The sequence below is a fragment of the Eptesicus fuscus genome, chromosome 8 (assembly GCF_027574615.1).
Source record: "Eptesicus fuscus isolate TK198812 chromosome 8, DD_ASM_mEF_20220401, whole genome shotgun sequence".
Taxonomy (NCBI): Eukaryota; Metazoa; Chordata; class Mammalia; order Chiroptera; family Vespertilionidae; genus Eptesicus; species Eptesicus fuscus.
In genome coordinates this window covers 45491017-45518760 of record NC_072480.1, presented here as the reverse complement: position 1 = coordinate 45518760, position 27744 = coordinate 45491017, and the positions used below count along the sequence as shown (strand labels likewise).

Genomic DNA, 27744 nt, shown 5'->3' with positions numbered 1-27744 from the left:
AGCCATTCTTTTAAAAAACAATGACTCCAAATCCAGACCATTATCATTCCAGAACTTCTGTCTAAAGACAAAAGAAAAGTATTGCAGGCTCTGAAGTAAATAGGACCCATTTAGTTTAGAGCCTGCAATACTTTTCAAAAACAACAAAAAGCCAAATCGAAACAAGATCTTTTATCCAATTATACTATTTATTGAAATTAAAATAAATGTGTATAATATAGAGAAGCATATTGGCAAAAAAACAAAACAAAAATGTTCACCTGTAATTCCACCACTATTGAATCCCAATATAATACAATATTCTATTAATATAATTAATATAATCCACTATTATAGTTAGTTAATACATTAATGTAGTGAACCTACTTCCAGTGTGTGTTTCTCATACATATATGTGTATTCTTGCACTCTCATGCACACACTTGGTTTTAAAACAAACATAGGATCATTTTTTTAATTTTATTGTGTCATGTACTTGGATGTCTTTAATACAGGACTGCTTTGCTGTAACTGAGTTTAAAAGTCATCTGTCTTCTTTCAAAAGCCCTAGTACTTTTTAATTCCTCACAAGAACCCTATGTGTTATCTTCATTTTACAAACTGAAGCACAGGGAGGTTAAGTAACTTGTTCAAGGCCACATAACCAGTGCGACAGGATTCAAACCCAGGGAGCTTAATTCCAGAGCCACACTAGTAAAGTGTCATTGCAGGTTCTCTTTTAGTTAGTTGACTAGAACGTTTTTTAAGAATTGGTTTTAGAGGGAAAAGGAGTGAGAGTAATTGATCAGTTTCCTCCCGTGTATACCCAGACACGGAATTGAACCTTCCACCTTTCAGTGTACAGGACGACACTCCAACCATCAGAGCCACATCAGCGAGGGCAGTTGACTGTATCTTTTAAAACATAAATTCTTGGTTTTGTTTCAAAATCATGATCAACTTTCCCCTCCAAATAGTACACTATAAATACAAATGTTTAAGCACCTGTATAAAAGTTGTAAGATGATAATTGGTCTCCACTTGTGTTTTCATTATATTTTGTTTTGATATTCTCTTGGAATTACTGGCCTAGTTCTTTCTGCACACATCTCAGTGACAGAAAAATGAATTTTGAATTTACTTTCTTCAGAAGTTTAAGTATGAAAAAAATTATGCATTTTTCTGAATAGGATGAAACGAGGAGGAAGCAATAGTGACCATAATTCATCAGAAGAAGATATTGCAGAGAAATCCAAGAAACTGAGGAATACAAATGAACATTCTCAGACTTGTGATTGGGGTAATCTCCTTCAGGACATTGTTCTCCAAGTATTTAAGTATTTGCCTCTCCTTGATCGGGCTCATGCTTCACAAGTTTGCCGCAACTGGAACCAGGTATTTCACATGCCTGACTTATGGAGATGTTTTGAATTTGAACTGCATCAGCCAGCTACATCTTATTTGAAAGCTACACATCCAGAGCTGATCAAACAGATCATTAAAAGACATTCAAACCATCTGCAATATGTCAGCTTCAAGGTAATACTTTAAATCCTTCTTTTAAAAAAATAAAGCATATTAGTGACCTTTGTATCCTAAATCAATACATCTTCTCATGTCTTTGAAATATTGCTTTTTAGGGAAACTGCTTAAAGATTTAGGATTATCACGTTCCTTAAAAGTTGTAACAAATAATTATACTTGAGCTTAATTACTCCATTTTTATTATAATTATTAATAATTTCTTAAAAGAGCAAAAGCATCCACTAAATAAGCATAAATTATTTACCAAAGCTGTCAAACACATTAAATTATTGCATACAATTTGAGGGAATTTGTACAAAGAAATGTACAATAACATTTTTTTAAATGTGGAGATTATGACTGACTTAACACTTAATTCTTGTTTCTACCTAATAGGGACTGAGTTTGCTTATCGATGGCTTTATGATATGGAATCTGCAAAGAAAAAGGAGATAGAGAACTTTTATGTAAAATATTTAAAGAATATATTTTAGAAAGATGTAGAAAAAGGTACATGGAAGAATGCCAAAAGAACTGTTTTTTTTGTTGTTGTTTTTTTAATATAAAATATATTTTTTTATTGATTTCAGAGAAGAAGGGAAAGGGAGAGAAACATCAATGATGAGAGAGAATCATTGATTGGCTGCCTCCTGCATGCCCCCTACTGGAGATCAAGCCCGCAACCCGGGCATGTGCCCTTGACCAGAATCGAACCCAGGACCCTTCAGTCCTCAGGCTGACACACTATCCACTGAGCCAAACCAGCTAGGGCTATTGGTTCTTTTCATGCCTGGAAGGGACATACTGAAATCATGCAGTGATGAGATAAATGAAGGGGGGTGGCTTTTTGAGATGTCTAGAATTTAAGGAATCACAGTGGTTTGTATAAGTTCAGAGGTTTGTAATGTTTTGTTTGGGGATGAATAATGAAATATGGGCATGTTTATTTACTAAATGAGTAACACTGGTAGTCGTTATTGAAAAGTAATACCTGAATACCTGATTTAACTATAGGTGTAGCAGTTATTAAACAGGTAAAGTTAAACCTAGATAAAACAGTGATTCTTACCCAGAGTTCCTTACCAAAACTAAAGTCTTATCTGCTCCCAAGAATGTCATTCCTTCGATGGAAATGACTAGCTTATTCACCCATTATGTGTCCAAGGATGAAGAAAGAGCTGGTGATGGGTATGGTTGGGTGTATAATGGTCTCCTTCCTAGAAAAATACATAAAGGCTCTTAGGCCTCTGAGGGTAGGATTGCTAGACTTAGCAAATAAAAATAGAGGATGCCTAGTTAAATTTGAGTTCAGATAATCAACAAATAATTTTTAGTATAAATATGTCCCTTGCATTACTTAGAACATTATACTTATTCATTGGATGTCCTGTATGTTATTTGGCAACCCTAACTGGGGGAAAGTGAGGGGGAAGATAGAAGGATCAAACAAATAAAAAGCCGGGAACTGCTCATGTGTTGTCTCTCCTCTGCCTACTGGTTTAGAAAACTAAAGAGCCTTTCCTGTGGTTTCAGTCATCTTTGAGTTGTCTAAGAATGTTCTAATGGTAAATCCTGTAAAAAAAAAAATAGTATAATGTGTTAGTCACATAAGTCAAAAGACCAAGTCTATCCATTGGATTGGCTGGGTCAGTGTGCATCTTTTACAGCCCCGTGATAATTCATCTGCATCCAATTTGTATAATCCTCGCAAAACCACTTATCCTAAAAGTTTAAACATTTTTATTTTATTGTTTATTTTGCTGAGGAAATAATTTCTGATTTGCAAAAAGAGCCACATCAGAGGATTTTTCTGATTTCTCCTGATAGGCCAAAGAGGTAAGCAGTCTGTTATTGGTGTAGAGCAGGGGTTCTTCAACTTGAGGGGCAATCAGAACCCCCAAGAGTGCTTGTTGAGATACAGATTGCTGACTCCCACCTCCAAGGTTTCTGATTCCGGTGGTCTGGATTGACCGTGAGAATTCACATTTCTAACAACTTTCCAGGGGATATTGATGCTGCTGTCCAGGGACCACACTTTGAGAACCACTGGTGTAGAGAAACTTAGCCAAAGGATATTATCAACGGCTCTGAAACTTTAACATAAATCAGTACAACAGTTGTACAACCAGGTCCTCAGAACATTTTGGGGTTAAGGTAATGTACATCAATCTGTAATTAAAGTAACAACAATACTTGTAAGTATTCTGTCTTAAGATGCTTTTTAGCCCACAGAGCAACTTCCTTTTTGGGAAAAAAAAGAGCGCTTGAGGAGTTTTTTGGCCCTGTTACCCTTCTACCTAGATATATCTAAGCAGAAGAGTGTGTAGGAACAGCTACCTTGAGATTTTCATGCTTGACTGGTTGGAGTCCCTTATTTCACTTTGCATTCATTTTTTCAGTAATATTGACGGTGAATCCCCAGTTGTGATTTATTTGAACCTTCTGAGTAAATACTTCAGTTTCTTGTGTCTTGAAACATGTGTATTATATTATCCATAATGTATTTATATGTATGATTGTACCCATTATCAAATATATAATTATTTTTCAAAGATAAATGTTATGCATTTCATTAGGTTATATAGTCAGTTTGGAATAAATAAACTTAAAGCCAAGTTCTTTCAACATTAAATATATACCTTTTCATAATGAAAGTTAAGTTTTGACAGTTGCCCTTATAATTTCTTAGGGTGACTCAGAAAAGTCCTAAAAGAGACAAAGTAAAACTGAGAAACAAGTATATTAGAAAAAGAGACGTATAGATGTGCCTTTTTGGACATTCGGAGCCAATTGGTGAAATTAAAAATCAAAGAAAAGTAGACAGTGTCAGTATTAAAAGTAGGTATAGCTTGCTTAGAAAAATCTTCTGATAAGTGTGTAAAGATTTATTCTTAAGCAAAGTTAGTGTCAGTACAGCTTGGATTAATTTACAGATTTTATTAAAAAAAAAACTTTTTTTGGTGAAGAGTTAGGTTGATAGGCATATTCATGTGAGGGTGGGTGATCAAAAGAATATAAATTCTTTTGATATATATAATGCAATAAACTAATAACTACTTTTTGCTTTTGTAAAGTTAATAAATGCACAGAGTAATGTAAATATACCAATGGGTAAATGGTGTTTTCTTTCTAAGGTGGACAGCAGCAAAGAATCAGCTGAAGCAGTTTGTGATATATTATCACAACTTGTGAACTGCTCTTTAAAAACACTTGGACTTATTTCAACTGCTCGGCCAAGTTTTATGGATTTACCAAAGGTATCTTGCTGGTTTTGTTTTATTAGCTGTTACTGAGAAATCATTGAAACCCTATCCATTTCTTATTCTGACATTGGGAATGTAAGAGGTAGTAGTATAATAGAAAATCAGTTACTATTTAGAATGTTAATAGGATTTTTTTTTAAACTTTTTCTTTTTTATGAATAAGGTTGAATGAAGTTGCAGAGGTTTCTATAGAAAGTTTTAAAAGAGACAAAGTAAAACTGAGAAACAAGAATCCTATATAATAAAGAGGTAATATGCAAATTGACCCTTACTCCATCACGCTGTCACAAGATGGCTGCACCCACAGCGGAGGCGGGGTTCCTGTAACGAGTGATCAGCAGGGACCTGAGGCTGCATGGCGCCGGGCCAGGGGCCCTCAGGCCACGCCCATTACCCCAGCACCAGGCAAGGGGACCTGAGGGTGCACTGGGGACCTGAGGCTGCGCCCCCCACTCGGTGAGGCTTGACAGGAGTGAGGCCGGCCAGGTCTGGATCTCACTCAGTGAGGGTGAGGCTGCCCGGGTCTGGGTCTCGTGTGATTTCAAGGTACACACGGGTGGGCAGGGGCTTGACTCTGGGTCCCGCAGCGTGCCCCATACTCTTGACAGGATGAAGATTTTCATATACATTTTACTAATTTTCTTTCATCTCTGACACTTCTATTATAGAGAAAGGGCAAATAGCAATATTAAAATGTTTCCTCTAGTTAATTCCCTTTTAATATGCACGAAATTTGTGCACCAGGCCACTAGTATTAGAAAAAGAGACATAGATGTGCCGTTTTGGACTTTCAGGGCAGATTGATGAAATTAAAAATCAAAGAAAAGTAGACAGTGTCGGTATTGAAAGCAGGTTTATCTTGCTTATAAAATCATCTGGTAAGTGCATGAAGATTTATTCTTAAGCAGAGTTAGTATCAGAACAGCTTGGATTAATTTACAGATTTTATTTATTTAAAGAAAAATTTTTGGTGAAGAGTTAAGTTGATATATATTCATATTTATGTTTTAAGATGATCCTACATGTAATTGGAAATAGTCTCTAATAATTATTTTGTTAAAATAGAAAAATAAGTGTGCATTTTTAGAAAGACAACTAATAAAGGCCCTCGAATATGTTAGCTAATATTTAGTAGGTTATTATCCAACAGTAATTTGAAAAGTGGATATTTTGGAATACATCACAAACTAAAATGTAGATATCCTTTTAAAACACCTAACAGTTTAATTTACTAGGATGATTCAGAGAGAGATTTTACTAACTTGAGTGTATATTATAACCCAGGTGGTTCAATGGAGTATCAGTAACAAATATATCACTAGTTAATTTCAAAGTCTTAATTGATTTTAAAAAGGTTCACTACATATCTACATTTGAGATAAAATGTTTTCTCATCGTATGTAAAATAAGGGAAATGGGCAAGAGCATCTGTTCATTTCAGCATTTTAAGATTCTTAAGTACATAAGTTCACTATTGTTCTCAAACTTAATGTTTGAATTTTGGATTACTACTCCTATTTCAAATTTTCCTGAGAGCAATCAATCCTAAAATGGTTCAAGGACCTCAGTCTAAGAAGCACTTAGTTGCGTGCTACAGCACGTACCTTGTTCAAGCATCATGTGGGAAATGTTCCGAATTGATTTTTTTATGTACATACCATAGTTAAAAAATAAATATACATATGGTATATGTAAAAAAAATAAAACATATTAAAAGTATGTTGACGCCGAAACCGGTTTGGCTCAATGGATAGAGCGTCGGTCTGCGGACTGAAAGGTCCCAGGCTCGATTCCGGTCAAGGGCATGTACATTGGCTGCGGGCACATCCCTGGTAGTGGGTGTGCAGGAGGCAGCTGGTCGATGATTCTCTCATCGATGTTTCTAGCTCTCTATCCCTCTCCCTTCCTCTCTGTAAAAAATCAATAAAATATATTAAAAAAAAAAAAGTATGTTGAACATCATTTTTTTTCATTACTTAGGGTTATCATTATGCATAATTAGTACTGATGCTCTACTTATGTGTAGTAGTTTTGTCTTTGGGAATTATTGATGAACTAGAGGCCCGGTGCATGAAATTCGTGCATGGGGAGGGGGGCCCTCAGTCTGGCCTGCACCCTCTCCAATCTGGCCTGCGCGCACTGCCCACTGGCCTGGAGCGGGGCACCTGGCTTGGTTGCCTTGGGCAGCACGCTCCCGGCAGGTGGGCAGGCATCCCACCCCACCCACTGGCCGCTCCACGCACTGCCCACCAGCCTGGAGCAGCTGGGGCAGGGCGGGACGCCTGCGTTCATCACCGTGGCAATGATGCAAGCATCCCGGCCCGGCTGCCGCCATCTTTGTCCCAGAGTGACCCTCAATTTGCATATTCCCTCCTCATTGGCTGTGGGTGCCATCATCTTTGTCATGGAGTTATGGTCAATTTGCATATTCTCTCTGTATTAGGATGGGCCTCAGGTGCTTGTACTGTTTTTATTTTTTCTTTTCCTATTAGGGCTTCTGTAGAGATATTCAAAGAAATATATTTGACCAAAGCTAAATCTGAGAGAAATGGGAAAATGAAGGCAGTGATGCAGTTATGAATATACTAATGAAGAAATGTGATTGTATGAGATAAATAATTGAGTTTGATATGAAAATATTAGGAGGAAATATTAGCATTTACATAGTAAAACAGTTAATTACAGTACAAGAAAAGGAATGTGACTAAGAAGATAAGTGTTTCATTGTCCAGTTGACCCTTGAACAACATGGGGTTGGGAGGACCCACTCCTGAGCATTAAAAGATCTGGCCCTCGGCATGTGGGGATTTCCAGCTGTGGATCAAATGTAATTGATCCATGAACAACACCAGTTTAACGGCTGCGCAGATCCACTTACACAAAATTTGATATTTTTCAATTTAAAAAAAAATCCACATTATGCTATTAGCCTGCACTCTTACCAGTTTAATACCGAAGTAAATTTATGAAGTTAAATGGAAGGTCAGATTGGCTCTGTGGAGAAATGTTTGACCAAGTAATGGCCTCTTTCCTCTCCTGGATTATTTGTCCACTGGTTATGGCTTCTTAGTTTTTATTCAAAAAACTAAGCATTTTGACCATGCTTTTATTTCAAACCTTTTTTTAAAATCCTCATCCAAGGCTATGTTTTTGTTGATTTTGAGAGGGTGGGGGGAAGGAGAGAGAAACATTGATTAGTTGCCTCCTGTCCTCACCCCGACTGGAGATTGAACCTGAAACCTAGGTATGTGCCCTGACTGGGAATCTAATCCACAACCTTTTGGTGTTCGGAATGATGCTCCAATCAGCTGAGCCACCCGGCCAGGCCTTGACCATGCTTTGATTCCTGTTTCCCTACAGTGGTTCCTTTAGGTCAGATTCTGTGTCCAACTGATAACTTAGGATATGTTTATAATAATGGATGGCTATTAATTGTTATATTTGTGGGGAAATATGTTAAAATAGGCTTGAAAATATAGATAATTTAACATATTTAAAGGCATTTTTAAATTTGGAATTTTATTTAGGTATGATTTTTAATTTATAATCAAATTTTATATAAGTTTTCATATTCCAAATAAGTCTTTCATAGGTTGTGAGTTGGTTGCTATTTTAATTTTTAATGATTATGCTAATAGTTATTACTGTTTTAATGGTCATTACTATCAGACAAAAAAAATAATGCCATTTAATTGTTATAAAACAGGAGAGTAGGGTTTCAGGTAGTGATGTGAAATGTCTAAGAGGTATTATCAACCTGAATTCCAGAATTCCTCCTTTTCCTTACCAATAATTGTTGTGATAGAGACACTCATCCTGAGGCTTGAAGTCTTTTTTTCTCCCAAAGGTAAAAAGGTGCTTCAACAGAGTGAAGGAGATGTTACCCCTAAAATAGTTATGAAATAATATCATTAGGGTTCAAATATGTGTATTATGACAACTCCTTCAATTCTCATTTATAGAATTGAAACAATGTTGTATTTTTTTTGCTTTTCAGTCTCACTTTATCTCTGCACTGACAGTTGTGTTTGTAAACTCCAAATCCTTATCCTCGCTTAAGATAGATGATACCCCAGTAGATGATCCATCCCTCAAAGTACTGGTGGCCAACAACAGTGATTCGCTCAAGCTGCTAAAAATGAACAGCTGTCCTCACGTGTCCCCAGAAGGTATGTTTTGTTTTTGCCAGATAACATTTTAGTAAATGTATTGATACGTTTATCAAATTAAGAAAAACTATGATCACTAATCTTGAAGGTGAATTAATATGATTCTCTTTTACATGAGTGGTTTTTAAAAAAAATATGCATATATATTTTTATTGATTTCAGAGAGGAAGGGAGAGGGAGAGATAGAAACATCAAGTGATAAGAGAGAGTCACTGCCTTCTGCACTCCCCTTCGACTGGGGACAGAGCCTGCAACCCAGTCGAAGGGGAGTGCAGAAGGCAGCCGATCAATGATTCGTGCCCTTGACCGGAATCGAACCTGGGACCCTTCATTCGTAGGCCAATGCTCTGTCCACTGAGGCAAACCAGCTAGAACTACATAAGTGTTCTTAATGTCATAAATCAAATTCTGTAGCATTGACACTTCCGAATTATTTTCTAAGCTTATTCGGCAATTTGTGTCCAACCTGTGTTAAAAAAATGAAAGGCCAAGATGAGGTCTGCCTGAGTTGCCCCTTTAGGTAAAATAGAACTTTCTCTTATTGTATTTGAGCTAACAGGATAGGTTTTGAGTCTGTGTAATCTCATAATTGGTTTTCTTCTCACTATGTAGAGGAGAGGAGTTGTGCTGAAGTTGTTGCCTTTTTTTTTTCCAATTTTTTTTATTAAGGTATTATGTGTGTACATATCTTACCATTGCCACCCTCCCCAACTCCCATATATGCCCTCCCCCCCAGAGTTTTGCATTCGTTGTGACTTTGAGCATGTTTTCATGTGTCTCTTGGCCTTCCTTCTGTCTTCTTTTGAAAATATTCTGTTTAGATCCGTTGCCCATTTTTTTATTGGATCATTTATTTTCCTTTTATTAAGTTGCATAAGCTGCCTGTAGATGTTGGAGATTAAACCTTTATCAGTGATAGCATTTGCAAATATGTTCTCCCATAGAGTGGGCTTTCTTGTTGTTTTGTTGATGGTTTCTTTTGCTGTAAAAAAGCTTTTTATTTTGATGTAGTCCCATTTGTTAATTTTTTCTTTAGCTTCCATTGCCCTAGGGACAGTGTCAGTGAAGAATTTCTTTTGGCATATGTCTGAGATTTTGCTGCCTGTGGATTGCTCTAGTATTTTTATGGTTTCCCGTCTTATGTTTAAGTCCTGTATCCATTTTGAGTTTATTTTTGTGTATGGTGTAAGTTGGTGATCAAGCTTCATTTTTTTGCATGTATCTGTCCAATTTTCCCAACACCATTTATTGAAGAGACTGTCTTGACTCCATTGTATGTTCATGCCTCCTTTGTCAAATATTAATTGAGCATAGTGGTTTGGGTCGATATCTGGCTTCTCTATTCTTTTCCATTGATCTATATGTCTGTTTTTGTGCCAGTACCAGGCTGTTTTGAGAACAGTGGCTTTGTAATACAGCTTGAAGTCTGGTATTGAGATCCCTCCTACTTTATTCTTCTTTCTCAGGATTGCTGTGGCTATTCAGGGTCTTTTTTTATTCCAGATGAATTTTTGGAGAGTTCTTTCAAGGTCTGTGAAATATGCCATTGGTATTTTAATGGGGAGTGCATTGAATCTATAGATTACTTTGGGTAGTATGGACATTTTAATGATGTTGATTCTACCAATCCATGAACATGGTATTTTCTTCCATCTGTTTACGTCTTCCTCTATCTCTTTTTTCAGTGTCCTGTAGTTTTCCGTGTATAGGTCTTTTACCTCTTTAGTTAAGTTTATGCCTAGGTATCTTAATTTTTTTGGTGCGATGGTAAATGGGATTGCCTTTTTAGTCTCTCTGTCTGTAAGTTCACTATTGGTGTATAGAAAGGCCATAGATTTCTTGGCGTTAATTTTGTATCCTGCTACATAGCCAAATTCATTTATTAAGCCTATTAGTTTTTTGACGGAGTCTTTCGGATTTTTTATGTACAATATCATGTCGTCTGCAAATAAAGACAGCTTTACTTGTTCTTTTCCAATTTGGATGCCTTTTATTTCTTCTTCTTGTCTAATTGCAATGGCTAATACTTCCAGTACTATGTCACACAGGACTGGTGAGAGTGGGCATCCTTGTCTTGTTCCTGTTCTTAGGGGAAATGTTTTTAGTTTTTGTCCATTGAGTATGATGTTTGTTGTGGGTTTATCATATATAGCTTTTATTATGTTGAGGTATGAGCCTTCTATTCCCACCTTGTTGAGAGTTTTTATCAAGAAAGGGTGTTGGATTTTGTCAAATGCTTTTTCTGCATCAATTGATATGACTATGTGATTTTTATCTCTCAATTTGTTTGTGATGTATCACGTTTATTGATTTGCGGATATTGTACCATCCTTGCATTCCTGGGATAAATCCTACTTGGTCATGGTGTATGATCTTTCTGATGTACTGCTGGAGCCGATTTGCTAGAATTTTGTTGAGGATTTTGGCATCTATGTTCATGAGGGATATTGGTCTGTAATTCTCTTTCATTGTGTTGTCTTTATCTGGTTTTGGTATTAGGGTGATGCTGGCTTCATAGAAGGAGCTTGGAAGTGTTCCTTCTTCTTGAATTTTTTGGAATAGTCTGAGGAGGATAGGTTTTAATTCTTCCTTGAATGTTTGGTAAAACTCTCCTGTGAAGCCATCAGGCCCCGGGCTTTTGTTTGCCGGAAGCTTTTTGATGACTGCTTCAATTTCGTCCATAGTTATTGGCCTATTGAGCTCTTTAGATTCTTCTTGATTGATTTTTGGAAGGTTATATTTTTCTAGGAATATGTCCATTTCCTCCAGGTTGTCCAGTTTGTTGGAATAGAGTTGTTCGTAGTATTTTGTAACGATCCTTTGTATCTCAGCAGGGTCTGTTGTTATTTCACCTCTTTCATTTCTGATTTTGTTTATTTGGGTCCTCTCTCTTTGCTTCTTGGTGAGCCTGGCTAGAGGTCCATCAATCTTGTTTATCCTTTCAAAGAACCAGCTCTTGGTTTTGTTGATCTTTTGTATTGTTTCTTTGGTCTCTATGTCATTTATCTCCGCTCTGATCTTTGTTGTTTCCTTCCTTCTGGTTACACTGGGCTTTTCTTGCTGCTCTTTTTCTAGCTCTTTGAGTTGTAGGGTTAAGTAATTTATTACCATTGTTTCTTGTTTTTTGCAATAGGCTTGTAGAGCTATGAACTTCCCTCTCAAGACTGCTTTCGCTGTGTCCCATAGATTTTTGGATTGTTGTGTTTTCATTGTCATTTGTTGCCATGATGTTTTTTATTTCTTCCTTGATCTCTCTGGTGACCCAGTCCTTGTTTAATAGCATGCTGTTTAATCTCCATGTGTTTGATTTCTTTGGATTGTATTTATTGTAGTTGATTTCCAGTTTTATGCCACTGTGATCTGAGAAGACGCTTGATATAATTTCTATCTTCTTGAATTTGAAGAGACTTTGCCTGTGACCCAGCATATGGTCTATCTTTGAAAATGACCCATGTGCACTTGAGAAGAATGTATATTCTGTGGCTTTGGGGTGAAATGTTCTGAAGATGTCGATGAATTCCATCTGGTCTAGTGATTCATTTATGATTGTTGTTTCTTTGCTGATTTTTTGTTTTGAGGATTTGTCCAGTGGTGATAGTGGGGTATTAAAATCTCCTACTATGATTGTATTGCTATTAATCTCTCCCTTGAAATCCTCCAGGAGTTTTTTTATGTATTTGGGTGCTCCTGTATTGGAAGCGTATATGTTTACCAGAATTATTTCTTCTTGTTGGATTTCTCCCATTAGTATTATGAAGTGGCCTTCTTTATCTCTTGTTATGGCATTTACTTTGAGGTCTATTTTGTCAGATATAAGTATTGCTACCCCAGCTTTTTTTTCATTTCCATTTGCCTGAAAGATATTTTTCCATCCCTTCACTTTCAATCTGTGTGAGTCTTTTCTTCTGAGGTGGGTCTCTTATAGACAGCATATATATGGGTCGTGTTTTTTTATCCATTCAGCTACTCGATATCTTTTGATTGGAGCATTTAGTCCGTTTACATTTACAGTTATTACTGAAAGGTATTTGTTTGTAGTCATATCTATTTTTGTGTCTGTATTCCTTCTTCCCTGTTTATTTCTTCTTTTTACAGTATTCCCTTTAGCAATTCTTGCATTGCTGGTTTGGTGGTGATAAACTCCTTGAGCCTTTTTTTGTCTGCAAAGCTCCTGATTTCCCCTTCAATTTTGATTGCTAGTCTTGCTGGATATAGTATTCTTGGCTTCAGTCCTTTCCTTTGCAACACTTTGTATACCTCCTTCCATTCACTTCTAGCTTGTTGTGTTTCTGTTGAGTAATCATTTGACAATCTGATGGGTGTTCCTTTGTAGGTAACTCTCTGTCTCTCTCTTGCTGCCTTTAAGATTCTCTCTTTATCATTTATATTAGCCATTGAAATTATGACATGTCTTGGTGTGGGTCTTTTGGGGTTGATCCTGCTTGGGACTCTCTGTACTTGCGTAACTTTTATCTTTTCCATATGCGGGAAGTTTTCTGTCATTATTTCTTCAAATAGATTTTCTAATCCCTGCTGCTCTTCTTGTCCTTCTGGCAGCCCTATTATACGCATGTTACTTCGTTTCATGTTGTCCCGAAGCTCCCTTAGGCTTTCCTCCTGCTTTTTAATTTTTTTCTCCAGTTGCTGTTCAGATTGAGCTTGTTTCTGTACCTGATCTTCTAACTCACTAATTCGGTCCTCTGCTTCTTGTAGTCTACTGTTGAAACTTTCCATGATGTTTTTGATTGTAGCTATATCACTTTTCATTTCTTCCTGATTCTTGCATAAGTTGTTTATTTTCTCATCCATCCAATGTATAAATTCCACGACCATTACTCTAAACTCCTTTTCGGTCATGTTGCAAGCTTCAGTTTCACTGATTTCCTTTCTTGGCAACTCCACATTTTCTTTCCTCTGTGAGTTATTTCGTTTCCCCATTTTGGCTATCACCAGAAAGCTCAAGCTTCCGTTTGCATGGACCTGGGCCGTGTGCTGTGGGGACTTCGCTCCACCTGAGTTTCACTGAAGTGCTCTGACACTAGGACGTGTGGCTGCCTTTGGTTGGTGGGAACCAGACTTGCCCAGGGTCAGTGTTCCGTGTGGTCTCGTGTGCACACTTAGAATCAGGGGCCCTGTCTGCACCACACTGTTGGTATGTGCCGAAAATGAGATCCTTAGCATGTGCCAGGAGTCAGAGTTTCCCTGTGTCTGCACCAAGACTAGAGTGTCAGAGTCTCTGTTGCCTTGTGCAGTTTCTCGTTGAGACTCAGGGTCCCTGTGTGTGCATGTACCAACAATTGGGGTCGCTGGCTCTTAGTGTGAATGCGCTGTGAGTCAGGGATCCCAGGCACCTGTGTCCGGCGTGCCAAATTCCCTGAAGTGGAGCTGCGTCCTGTGTGTGCTCTCTCTACTGAGCCAAACCGGCTAGGGCGCACACTCTTAATTTCCTGAAGGTGAGCTGGCTCCGTGCACTCTACAGGAGTCCTGGAAGGGGGGCGGAGTCCGTCCTGCGCGCCAAATTCCCCAAAGGGGAAGCCCCTCTGTGCAAGCACTAAGATTCCCCGAAGGGGGAGCTGTGACCCGCAAGCCAAATTCCCCCAAATTCTCCGAAGGGGAGCCCTCTGTGCGCACTGACAGATTTCCCCTACAGGGAGCTGCTTCTGTCCCGCGGGCGCCGAATTCCCTGAGGGTGAGCGAGTCCCTGTGCAAAGTTCTGCGGCTTGGGCGAGGGGCGGGTCTATCAGTTACAGTGGCGCTATCTGCGCGCCTGCGGGAAGGGGGATAGGCTCTTTGACTCACGGAATTCTGCTGGGAAGTCTGGATTCTTGTTGTTTGTTAGTCTGAAGCTGTGATAGCAGTTCTCTGTCCCCAGTGGCTGCAGGGTCCTGGTTTGTGTCAGAAGCCAGGATCCGAGTCTCAGGCAGCTCTGTTTCTCAAGATGGCGTGGTCTCCGCGTCCGCTTTGTGCGCGGGGCTCCGCCGTCTAGGACTGCCCGGTTAGGCAGCCCCTTGGAAGACCTGCAGAATCTAACTGACCCTAGCTCATACACACACACACACCACACACGTCTACACTCTCCTCTATGGGTTCCTCACTCACACTCTCTCTCTCCCTACCTTCCTGCCGGTCGCCATCTTCTTTCGGGAAACCTGAAGTTGTTGCCTTACATTTTGCAAGATAATGATTTCCCTAGGTTGAAATTTGGAGCCAAAGGCCACTTCAAATGGGGGGATAGTCTACACTAATAAAAGAAATATGCAAATTGACCATACCTCCATGACGTCTACCAGCCAATCAGGAGTGAGTATGCAAATTAACCCAACTGATAGTGGGTTAGTTTGCATATGCAGGCTTGGAGCGAAGACTGAAGGCTCTGGCCCGAGCGAAGACTTAAGAAGACTGAAGAGGCTTGGCTTCTCTGCTGCGGTGGAGCCAAGAAGCCAAGCCTCGCTGCAGCCAGAGCAGAGAAGCCTCAAGGCTTGGCTTCTCCGCTGTGGCCAGGGCAAAGGCCTGGGTCCCGGGTGCCAGAGGAAAACTGGTGCCTATTGCACGAATGTTCGTGCAATGGGCCTCTAGTAGCATTATAAAATCTCTTTACATTCCTCATATAGAATTTAAGTATTGTACCTTATTCAGTTTTATGTCATTTAAATTTCAAATGGCTTGTATTGTAGAGTAAGTATATAATACTTTGTACTACCCTCTGATGCTTCACTTCTGACTCAACCTCCCACTGTTGACTTTCCTCCCAATCCTTTGGCTGTTATTTGGGAAACCTATTTTTAAGGAACAGTCTTAAATTCTTGAACTCTTTACAGAACACTTCCCACTTTCTTGCTATAACTAAAGCCTGGCTTTTCCCCAAGAAAATTAGTCTCTCTTGGATGGAGATATTTGCTCATTCTCCCCTATCTCCCATACAGAGGATCGTGGTGATGGGAATGGCTAGGTCTCTTGCAATACAGTGGGCCCTCCATATCCATGGATTCTGCATGCATGGATTCAACCAATTGTGGATTGAAAATGTTCAGGAAAAGTAAAAAGGTTATGTTGTTGCTGATGTGTACTGTGTAGTTTGGCCTATGATGGTTGCAACGTCTGTACTGAACATGTACAGATGCTTTTTGTCATTATTCCCTAAACAATGCAGGATAATAACTATATAGCATTTCGATTGTATTAAGTATTATAAGTAACGTAGAGGTGATTTAAAGTATATGGGAGGATGTGTGTAGGTTATAAGCAAATATACATTTTATATAAGGGACTAGAGCATCTAGTAGATTTTGGTTTCTGCAGAGGGGAAGGGAGGAATGGTATGGTATTGTGTGATTGTCCTGGAACCAATCACCAAGTGATACCAAGGGATGACTATATTTTCCTAACTTCTGCCACTTCTAGATTATCACAAAATATGATAATCTAAATGAAAAAGAATGGGCTTGGCAGTTATTTCTTATGTAACTTTGGTCACATTTTACTATCTACTGTATAGATTGCTCGAGAGTAAGGTTCATAATTCAAAGCTTCATCGTGTACAAGGCCCTTTGTATTCTGATCTCCACCTATCTCTTTAATTATGTTAGCTGTTCACTCACATGCCGCTTTTACTTGAGCCCTGTGTAAACTACAGTTCTTTATCCTGTGTATCATCAGAACACTGTACCTTGTGGACTACCTGTTTTCCCCCACTTCATCTAGATTCTAGATAACTCCAGCTCAGCTTTCAGAATTCAGCTCTGGTGTTTTGGTTTTACTCCTGTTTCCTCCTCCTCTCTGCTTTAGCTACCCTGTCATTTCCAGAGTACTCTGAACATAATTCGTAGCACTGTGTGAGACCCTTTGGGTCTCTGGTTTCTCTATGAGAGTGAGCTCATTATTCTCTTTATCCCAATACATCCCATGTTTATTTTTATTAAATATACACATCAGTTCTGATAGTATGGTATAAGCTTGCTTAATGTGACCTAATAACTTTTGGACTAGTTGTTCAGGAAGGAGATGGAGCACTTGTAATACTTTTTAAAAATCCTCTCCCAAGGATATGTATGCTTTTATTGATTTTAGAGAGAGAGGAAGGGAGAGAGAGAGACATCAATGTCAGAAATATCAACCGGTTACCTTCCATACACACTTGGACCAGGGATCAAACCTGCAACCTAGGTATGTGCCCTGACCAGAAATCTAACCTGCAACCTTTTGGTGTATGGGACAACACTTTAACCAACTGAGGCACCTGGCCAGGGCTATAATACTTTTTAATTTAAGATTATAACTATAAAGAACTTTAATTTAAAATTTAACATGTTATATATTTTCTATCCACGTTTTGTACATCTGGACAGTTTCTCTAAGTTGAAATTACAGGCTGTTTTCTATTTGGCTTTTTTCACTGAACATCTTATTAAACTTTTTTCCCATTTCATAAAGTCCTTATAATTGTCTATTACGGGGCCTCTAGGGACCACTTGACACCTGTGTCTTGTCTCTTTCATGCTCCTGATTTTCCTCTTTCCTCTCTGATTGTTTCTACTCTGTTTTCTTTGCTGGGTTTTCTTTTCATTCCTTAAACTTAGATGTTTCACTGACTTCTGTATTGGATCCTTTTTTGTTTTGCTGTGTAAACTCGGCTCTGTTTTCATTACCTATGGCTTCAGTTACATTCTATAAGTTAATACCTCCTACTTTTGGTGTATCTGAAACTCTAGAGCTGTGTATTGAGCTGTGATGGCCCAGTGCTTCTAGAATGTCTCACAGGGACTTCAGACAAATGAACTTCCTTTTTCCCCCTGTCCAAATTTGCTTTTCCCTTTTTACCATCTCATTGAATGGCATCCGTCTAGTTGTCAGGGACCTAATAGACATCCTTGATTCCTCCTACCTTTACTTTGTACATTTCTTCCACTGGGGTCTGGTATCCCTGAAGTATGCCTTGAATCTCTATGATGCCATAGAATGAATGTTTATCTTGTTACCTCTCCCTCAACCCCAATTCTTGTATTGAAACCCTAATCCCCAATGTGATGGTATTTGGAGGTGGGTTGGTAGATAATTAGGTGATGAGAGTTGAGACCTCATCAATAAAATTAGTACCCTTATAAGAGAGACAATCTCTCTTTCCACCATATGAAAACATAGTGAGAAGTGGCCATCTACAACTGGGGGTGGGGAGAGAGTTCTGCCCCTCACCCAAACCTGACCATGCTGGCACCATGATCTTGGACTTCTGGACTCAAGAACTGTGAGAAACAGATGTTTATTTTTAAGCCACTTACTTCTGTTAAGTAGCCCAAACTACGACTCTACCTTTCTTTATCTCCACTCTTACTGCTCTAATCCAGGCCTCACACTCTTTGGCCTATACCCTCTTAACTGATTTTCCTGATTTGCAGACTTGCTCTTCTCTAATCTGATTTCCATTCTGAAATATAAATCTGATGGTTTTTTCTTTCCAGTTTCTTTAGAAACTTCTTACTGTGCTTTAGATAAGATCCAAACACCTTACTGAAGCTGGCAAGATCCTATATGATATGGTCCTTGCCTGTCTGTTGGGGTTCAACCTTTAAGATAATCTCTTGCTTGGATAATCTGTGTTGAATTTCTGTCAGTTCTTAGAATGCTGTGTTTTCTTTCATGTTTGGGTGTTCCACAGGAAATACCATTCACTTCCTTTCTTCACTGGGTTTTTTAAGGGGTCATTCCTGGATAATCTTGTTTTAAAGCCAACTATGCTATATAACATAATCATGGGAGTGGTATCTTAATCACATTCACAGGTTCCAGGGATTAGGGCGTGGAATTTTAGGAACTACTTTGAGAATTAATGTTTGCCATACTGTTTTATTAATTACTAGTAAATAGTATCTCCCAGCTTCTTTTATTTGCATCTTTTTTTTTAAATTTCTTTATTGATTAAGGTGTCACATATTTGTCCTCATCCCCCCATTCCCATCCCACACCCCTCCCCACGAATGCCCCAACCCCCTGTTGAACTTAACCATTGGATAGGCTCATATGCATGCACACAAGTCCTTTGGTTGATCTCTCCCCTCCTCCCCCCAACCTCCCTTATCCTCCCTCTGAGGCCCGTTAGTCCGATCGATGCCTCCTTGTTTCTGGTTCTGTTCTTGTTCCTCAGTCTATGTTGTTCATCATTTCCCCTAGATGACCGAGATCATGTGTCACTAGAGATATACTTATAAGAACTGAATGTGAGACGAGCAGTAATAGTTATGCTGACAGGTAGATGAATCAGTCTGTAGTGAGTTTCTTTCTGGACCAACAGTTCTTTAGAGACCCAATTTCAATGTCCACGAGTTCCTTATGTGTATATGTCAGCACTGACCCCTCAGCTCTGGATGGTGGACAAATGGTGGTAACGGAGCTCTGACTCCCTCTGGTTTGGTCTTGGCCGGACCCAGGGGCACGGCTTCACCAGGACCCAGGGGCGCGTGGCCTCTCCCAGACCCAGGGGCAAGTGGCCTCACCCGGACCCAGAACTCAGCCTCACCCGGATCCAGGGACACATGGCCTCACCTGGACCCGGGGGCACGTGGCCTCTCCCAGATCCAGGGGCGTGTAGCCTCACCCGGAGCTAGGTGCGCGAGGACTCACCCGGACCTGGGACCCAGCCTCACCTGGATCCAGGGACACATGGCCTCACCTGGACCCGGGGGCGGGTGGCCTCTCCCAGACCCAGGGGCGCGTGGCCTCACCAGGACCTAGGTGCGCGAGGCCTCACCCAGATCCAGGGACACATGGCCTCACCCAGACCCAGGGGCGCGTGGCCTCACCCGGACCTAGGTGCGCGGGGCCTCACCCGGATCCAGGGACACATGGCCTCACCCGGACCCGGAGGTGTGTGGCTTCTCCCAGACCCAGGGGCACGTGGCCTCACCGGAGCTAGGTGCTCGAGGCCTCACCCGTATCCAGGGACACATGGCCTCATCTGGACCCGGGGGCGCGTGGCCTCTCCCAGACCCAGGGGCGCATGGCCTCTCCCAGACCTGGGACCCAGCCTCACCCGGATCCAGGAACACATGGCCTCACCTGGACCCGGGGGCGCGTGGCCTCTCCCAGACCCAGGGGCGCGTGGCCTCACCCGGACCTAGGGGCGCGAGTCCTCACCCAGATCCAGGGGCACACGGCCTCTCTGGGACCCACGATTCCGGCTTCACCCGGACCCAGGGGCGCATGGCCTCACCCGAACCCGGAATCCGGCTTCTCCTGGACCCAGGGGCGCGTGGCCTCACCCAGACCCAGGGGCGTGAGGCCTCACCTAGACCCAATGGCGTATGACCACACCTGATCCCAGAGGCTCGCAGCCTCGCCTGGACCCGGGTCTCAGGGGGGTTTCGTCTTCTTGATCCCAATTCCTGTTGGTCAATTCCCTCTCAGCAATTCCTTCGGTCATTTTCTCAGAGCTCCAGGGCAGCTGCCGCAGAACTCGTTGGGCGGTGGGCTTGGCGAAGCTCCGGTGTGCCCGGTGCGCGGCGGCAGGCTGGTCCGGTGTCACTGCGTCGGCCCTTGGGTCTGCAGCGGTGGCCGGTCGCTGAGCGTGCGCACCTGGCCGCTTCCGGGGCGTTGAGATTCTTGAAGGACTTGGAGGTCAGCAAGCGCGGAGTCTCCCACCCCATGTCTCCCAGGGGCTCGTCTGTCCGTGCTCGGCAGCGAGTGGAGCTGTCCCCTCAGCCGGAGACCACCGGGGGAACTGCGCCGAGCACGCTCCAGGCCGCCCTTGTCTCGCCTGAGCCGTAGTTCTTAAAGTGTGGACTTTGGGTCACCGGCATCAGCATCATCCCACGTACCCCTCTCTTTTATTCTAGTTGTAGAGCATCTGCTCAGCCAGCCCTCCGGTGGTTCTGGATGGTGTCTGCTCTGCTCTCCCGTCCTATTCTCAAAATTGTTGTAGAAGGCAATGATCAGGCTTCCGCCCTATGTCTCCATCTTGGTCCTCCTTTGTACAGTTAAGTCTTGATTGTTGTTGGTGTCACTGGGAGGAATTGTCCTCCAGGCCAATTGGCCGTGAGGGCCCTCTTTGTCTATATAGGAAGAGTTGCTGTGCAGGAGACATGTTTATGGGCCGGGTCTTGATGCAGCAATGCTTTGGCGTTCACTAAGTCTGCCTCCTGAATGTGACCCTTGTGCACGTGGTTTAAATCTGGTGTCATCTCAACACCGACCACTAGATGCCCTCGTTTCTGGGTCTCCAATGTAGTGTAGGTCAGCTACTGCCTGAGGCACTCAGCAGGGAAAAGCCTCTGCTCAGCTTGGCTGGGGCGGAGCTACAGGGTGGAGCCTACAACCTTGGCTTCCTGTCAGCCCCGCCCTATGAGGTTCCTGTGTCTGTGTCCCTCTGTTTTCCTTGCAAACACCTCTGAGAGAAACGTGCCCTGGAGTTTCGCCTGCTGCCAAACAGTCTAGTCTCTCCCCTAATGAATCTGGATTCCCAGATTCTCGCCTGGATCTGGGTTTCAGTGTAGTTGGAACTGGGTCTCAGGGCAGTCTGGTGCTTCAGTGGCACAGGCAGCCTTCCCTCTTCTGCGTTCCTTCCCGTGCGCACCTCTGGAGTTCTGCCTTCCGCCGCTCCTCTGTGCCTGCGCCCCACAGCCCAGATTCATTCCCCCAGCGTGCGCCTGGCTTCCCAGGGATTCGCCCGGAACTGGGGTTCAGTGCAGTCGGACCTGGTGTTCAGCGCAATCTGGAGCTTTTATCTCCTTCCCGCTAGTGAACGCCGGCCAGGCCGTCAGCCGCCCCTTCCTCTCCGGCTCCGTCCTGCCCGCACGCGCACGTGCTCGTGTCTCCGCCCGTGTCTCCATACCTCAGGCTTTTACGGCTCCTCTGATTAACCTTGTGGTTTTCTCTTTCCTTCTAGTTGTGGGCATTTTAGTCCGCCAGCTTTCCTGTGGTTCTGGATGATGTCCGTTTTGACTTTTAGTTATATTTTTGAAATTGTTGTGCCCGGCTGTAGGTTAGGTGTTTAACCTATGCCGCCATCTTGGTTTCTCCCCTTATTTGCATCTTAAGTTACCATTTCCCATGTGTGTGTTTTTTTCTTTTTATATCAGGTTTATTAGATTGCAAAGAATTAAATGTGTTCAGGTTACCTTGGGTGGTCAGGGTTTATTTTATAGTATATACACACCTTGTGGAGACAGAAACTTGGCAGTGACTGAACATTAAAGCACAGATGTCTTTTATTCCCTCTTCTGGTGATTCTCTTAAACTGGCTATTCCATTTCTCTCTTCACTGATTCTGTTGCCTGTATTCTCCTCCTACTCTTATAAAGTTTTTGGCTTATTGGTGGCCTTAGTATTGTCACTCCTTAATCAGTAACTACTGTGTTTGAATTCCAGCTGTGCTCTGAAGTTAGCTGCCTCAACTTCAAAATAGGATATTTACCTTTCTAGACTTTTTTATTTGTAGGATAACATATCTAGTACCTGACATATCATTGTTGTACAATAGATAGTAGATAATACGATGTGAGTTTTGTTGTTCCTATTCTTGTTTCTGAACACCCAAAGAAAATGGTTTGAATTGCTCACTTATTAACTAGTATACCAGTATATAGGGTGTGTCTTACTAATAAGCCACTTTGGAGATCAGATATTAGCCTTTGGTAAATCTTCTGCTGGTAGGGTTTTGGAGCAGTTTTGAAGCATAGTGCCCTTCGAATTGGAACCATTTAAGGAACTGCTTTGTGTATAAGTTAGAGCTTTCAAAGACATAATGTATATTTCCACTAATGTGAGTTGGTAATTACCTTTTGACTCATTTATCTTGGTATTTTTTTCTTAGAAATGTGACATGCTTATTATGTATACTATTTGGCAGTTAAACTCTGCTCATTTGATGAAAATCTCTTTATTTTTAAAATATTTTATTTCAAATGTTTTATTACATAAATCATACTTTATATGGTTTCTACCTTATTTTAATTTTAATTAAGATTTATTAAGGTTTTGAATTTTCAAAAAATGCCCTTTGGCTTCTGTTGCAATGATCATATAATTTTTCTTGCCTTACCTATAAGTTTAGTGTTAGTAAACAGTTTCTTAAAAAAATATGGTACTACATTACTGGGATAAACCTTGCTTAGTCATTGTATATTTTTGAATGACATAATTATTTATTAATTTTTCTGAGTTGATAAGTGAGCTTTATTTCTTAGGTGTCATTTAAATTGGTCTCATTTTCTTATGGACAAAATTAGTAATATTTAAATATTGGCAACTTCCGCTAGTTCAATCATAAAACTAAATTATAAATTGTATAGTTTTGTGTAAGGGAAATATGGTAAGATTTTATTGTGGGACATGTACTTGATTACATTTTTGAACAGATGATGACCTTGTGCAGAAATTTGTAAATAATTAGGTCTTTTTTTCTTCCAAGGTATCCTTTGTGTGGCTGATCAATGTCATGGCTTACGTGAACTGGCCCTGAATTACCACTTGTTAAGTGATGAATTGCTGCTGGCTTTATCTTCTGAAAAACACGTTCGAATAGAACATTTGCGCATTGATGTAGTCAGCGAGAATCCTGGACAGACACACTTCCATACTATTCAGAAGAACAGCTGGGATGCTTTCGTCAGACATTCACCAAAAGTGAACTTAGTGATGTATTTTTTTTTATATGAAGAGGAATTTGATCCATTCTTTCGGTATGAAATACCTGCCACCCATCTTTATTTTGGGAGATCAGTAAGCAAAGATGTGCTTGGCCGTGTGGGAATGACATGCCCTAGACTAGTTGAACTAGTAGTGTGTGCTAATGGATTACGGCCTCTTGATGAAGAGTTAATTCGAATTGCAGAACGATGCAAAAATTTGTCAGCTATTGGACTAGGGGAATGCGAAGTCTCATGTAGTGCCTTTGTTGAGTTTGTGAAGATGTGTGGCGGTCGCCTGTCTCAATTATCCATTATGGAAGAAGTATTAATTCCTGACCAAACGTATAGCTTGGAGCAGATTCATTGGGAAGTGTCCAAGCACCTTGGTAGGGTGTGGTTTCCAGACATGATGCCCACGTGGTAAAGACTAAGTGATGTAGGGAATGATGAATAGCACCTTAATTTTAAGCATATTGTATTATAACAAAAGTTTATTTCCTGTAGCTCTGATATAATTCTATTTTGTGGAACAGAAATTTAATATCTGTATTGAGTATATAAGGACTGTTTATTGGAAGACCTATGAATCATTTTTGGTTGGAAAACTTTGTTTCTTTAGTTAGATTGCAGATTCTTTTTAATTTGGTTCAAATCTGAAGCCTGTTATAAAGATTGAATATATTACAATCTGAAGGAACAAAACCTATACACTGAGTAGCCAGATTATTATGATCTCTGAACGCATAATAATCTGGCCACTCGGGGGGGGGGGGTGTATACATATATGTATGTGTGTGCATATACATGTATGTATGTGTGCATGTATATACATGTATGTATGTATGTATGTATGTGTGTATATGTATATATAAAATTAGATGCCCGGTGCATGAATTCGTGCATGGGTGGGGTCCGGCCAGCCTGGCCAGGGGGAGGGGACATGGGCGGTTGGCCGGCCTGCCTGCTGGTCGAACTCCTGGTTGAGGGGACAATTTGCATATTAGCCTTTTATTATATAGGATATACACTGAGTGGTCAGATTATTATGTGTTCAGAGATCATAATAATCTGGCCATTCAGTGTATATTATAATATCCAAGAAGTGAGTACTAATAGGTTTTAGAAAATATTGTGTGTTCTATGCATTTTTTTTTTTAATGTAAACTTGACATATTAGGGTCTTCAGTTATACATATACCTGTTATAAGGTGTTTAATATAGCTCAGGAAAGTAAGCATTTTGTGAGAAAAAAAAATGTAGGTTATTTCGTATCTAATGAAAAAGATTGGTTGAATGTTCTCAAATGTTACATTTAATGAGGTATAAATATAATTGTCATTCTTAGACATCCGATATATGTCATGCAGTAGTTATATCAGAAGGATAATAAACAGCCAAGATAAAATTAAAAGAAAATAAACACCAGAAGGGAGGCATTGTCTAGTTTAGTATAAACTTTTAGGTTTGCTTTGTAATCTGCTAAACCATTATAATTCTTTTCTGCAATACATTATTCTATGTGGCACTTGAGGCATTGTATGTAAAGAAAGGAATGTTTTACCAATTCTTCTTGGTTTTGTTTGTTTAAACTAGTTTTGAAGTATTGCACAATAATTGAAAAGTTTATTTTTAAGAAGCTAAATTCAAATAAAGGTAGAACTTTAAAATATTTAAAAATTATTTCCATGAAGGAATATATTTTTTAAGACTCCAGTGAATTTTATTTTTCCATTTTGGAATTATATATATAGTTATGTAAGAAGGACTTTCAAAAATAATAAAAGAAGCATCAGTGTACAGTTCAGCCTAAACTGTAAATTTAAAAGGATATATTTAAGTTCCTAATCATATTTTTAAGTAAATATTGCTCAGTAGACTGTAAAATGTTAATAGAACAATGTCTATAGTTTTGTGATTGTTAATTTAGTTGAACTTATAAATTATTTAAGTTAGAATTTTTAATACTTTTCTTATGAATGAAGGTAATCCACAGATTGTAGAATTTGTAAAAATAGTAAGTTTTGGGCTAAGTTTTTTTAGATATTATATAAACTTTGATTCTGAGCACTAGTGCTAGTAGATATTACCCTCCTAAGGGAAATTAGAAGTGATTTCCTCCCTGTGGAATATATTAATGCTTCAAACTTCTAGAAAGCATTTTGGTAATTATGGAAATTAATAGTCTTACAGATCTAATCTATTTTTAAATCGAATACCTTCCTAAGAATAAAGTAAAAGGTGTTATCCTGTGTAATTTTTGCTTTTTAAAAGTAATGGTATTCTGGCCACATATAAATGAGAAGGAAAAAGAAAGGATGATCTAGACTTGGAAATTAAAAGTAATTATTATACTATTTCCCCCTTACTAAATAGTAAAAAGCTTTGTACAGAAATACCTGTGTTAGTGAATGAAGCTTTTTTCCTTGTACAACTTTATGGATTTGACAGTACATAATCAGTTATACCAAATAACCAAGCTTTATATGGAAATTTACTTTTTGTACAAATGGAATTATATAATGCTTGAAATATTTTAAGTCACTTTATAAGCAAAATGTATATCACTTAATTTGTTTATACTGTAAACTATGTGTTAAATGCTTTTGTCAATTTAAGAATAAAGATAGTTACTAATGCTGTTGTATTAAAATTTTTAAAAACTACCCTAACATATGTACTTAACTGATTTTAAAACATGTTAAACTAAAACTTAGGCTTTAGTTTCAAATTCATAGTTTATGGATATAATGTTTAACATTAAATAATCTTTATAGTAGAATGGCTTTTTTGTTAGGCAAATGGAATCTATAAGCTCTGATGCCTAAAGTGATGGAAAATTTAAAATTGACCATGAAATGTAAATTTATTCTTCAAATTTTATGAAGAAAGTGGTTAAGTTAAAAATAAAAAATAAGTTTTTCCTACATTTAGAATAAGAATATATACAATAGATTATTTAGAAATAGAATTCTTAGTCAGGGTCCTTAAAATCAGCTAGCCTTTTTAGAGAGAAACTAGAGGCCCAGTGCACGAAATTTGTGCAGTGGGGAGGGGGGGCCCTTAGGAGGGGCCCCCTCAGCCCAGCCAGCACCCTTTCTAATCTGGGACCCCTCTCACAATCCAGGACTGCTGGCTCCGAACTGCTCGCCAGCCTGATCACCCCCTAACTGCTTCTGTTTGGCAGCCTGATCACCCCCTAACCACTCCCCTGCAAACCTGATTGACACCTAATTGCTCCCCGGCTGGCCCAATTGCCCCCAACTGCCTTCCCCTGCAGGCCTGATAGCCCCTAACTGCCCTCCCCTGATGGCCTGATTGTCCACAACTACCCTCCCCTGCCGGCCATCTTGTGGTGGCCATCTTTGACCACATGGGGGCAGCCATCTTGTGCGAGGATGTGAGGGTTAGTTTGCATATTACTTTATTATATAGGATGTCTATATAATTCCAATTGGAATGGTTTTTAGACTGTTGAAATTGTTTCATCTTCATCTCCTGTCTTAACAGCTTCCATTAACTTCAATTTACCTTAATAATCTGGGCTATTTTAACAATATTATCAGAAAAAAATAGGCATGATTGAAGATTAAATACATTTACTGCATTTGAACAATTTTTTATATTTATAGAAAAACAAAGGATAGAAGGGAGGGGTTGATGTAAAGAAGGTTCAGGCCTGAACTTAAGTTCTTTAACGAGATAGAAGTAATCTCCCCCCCATACATAGCTGGGGACAATCTTTGCATGGACTCCAGCCCATTTATCTGTGAGGCTATTTTTTATTGAACTTATTGTCGTTTTTTTAAATAAAATTATGTTTACATTTATTATAGTAAAATTTATAAAGTTCTTTGCACAATATAGACTTACAAAACTGCAAAAATTAACATCACTGAAATTATTCAAAACTCTTAATAAATTAAAAAAAAAAAAAAAATACAGCCTGGCCAGCATTGCTCAGTGGTTGAGCATTGACCTGTGAATGAGGCGGTCACAGTTCAATTCCTGGCAGGGCACATGCCTGGGTTACAAGCTCAATCCCCAGTGTGGGGCTTGCAGGAGGCAGCCGATCAATGATTCTCACCCATCATTGATGTTTCTATCTCTCCCTCTCCCTTCCTCTCTGAAATCAATGAAAATATATTAAAAATAACCAAGACAGAAAAATTAGGGTAGTCCATTTCCTTTTAA

At 39.8% G+C, this 27744-nt stretch overlaps 1 protein-coding gene across 2 annotated transcripts in view; it reads left to right on the top strand.

Annotated features, from left to right (window-relative positions):
* Nucleotides 1–26188, top strand: part of FBXL3 (F-box and leucine rich repeat protein 3) — a 29607-nt gene extending 3419 nt beyond the window's left edge. Inside the window, exons 2-5 of one of the 2 annotated variants that reach the window (XM_008144048.3) lie at nucleotides 1170–1518; nucleotides 4638–4760; nucleotides 8764–8935; nucleotides 23334–26188. In XM_008144048.3, coding sequence (XP_008142270.1) covers nucleotides 1171–1518; nucleotides 4638–4760; nucleotides 8764–8935; nucleotides 23334–23977 — 1287 coding nt within the window. In that variant the 5' untranslated portion in view covers nucleotide 1170 and the 3' untranslated portion in view covers nucleotides 23978–26188. The remainder of the gene's footprint in view (nucleotides 1–1169; nucleotides 1519–4637; nucleotides 4761–8763; nucleotides 8936–23333) is intronic. The other variant, XM_028149014.2, reaches the window with a different exon arrangement.
* Nucleotides 26189–27744: the final 1556 nt, after the last annotated feature.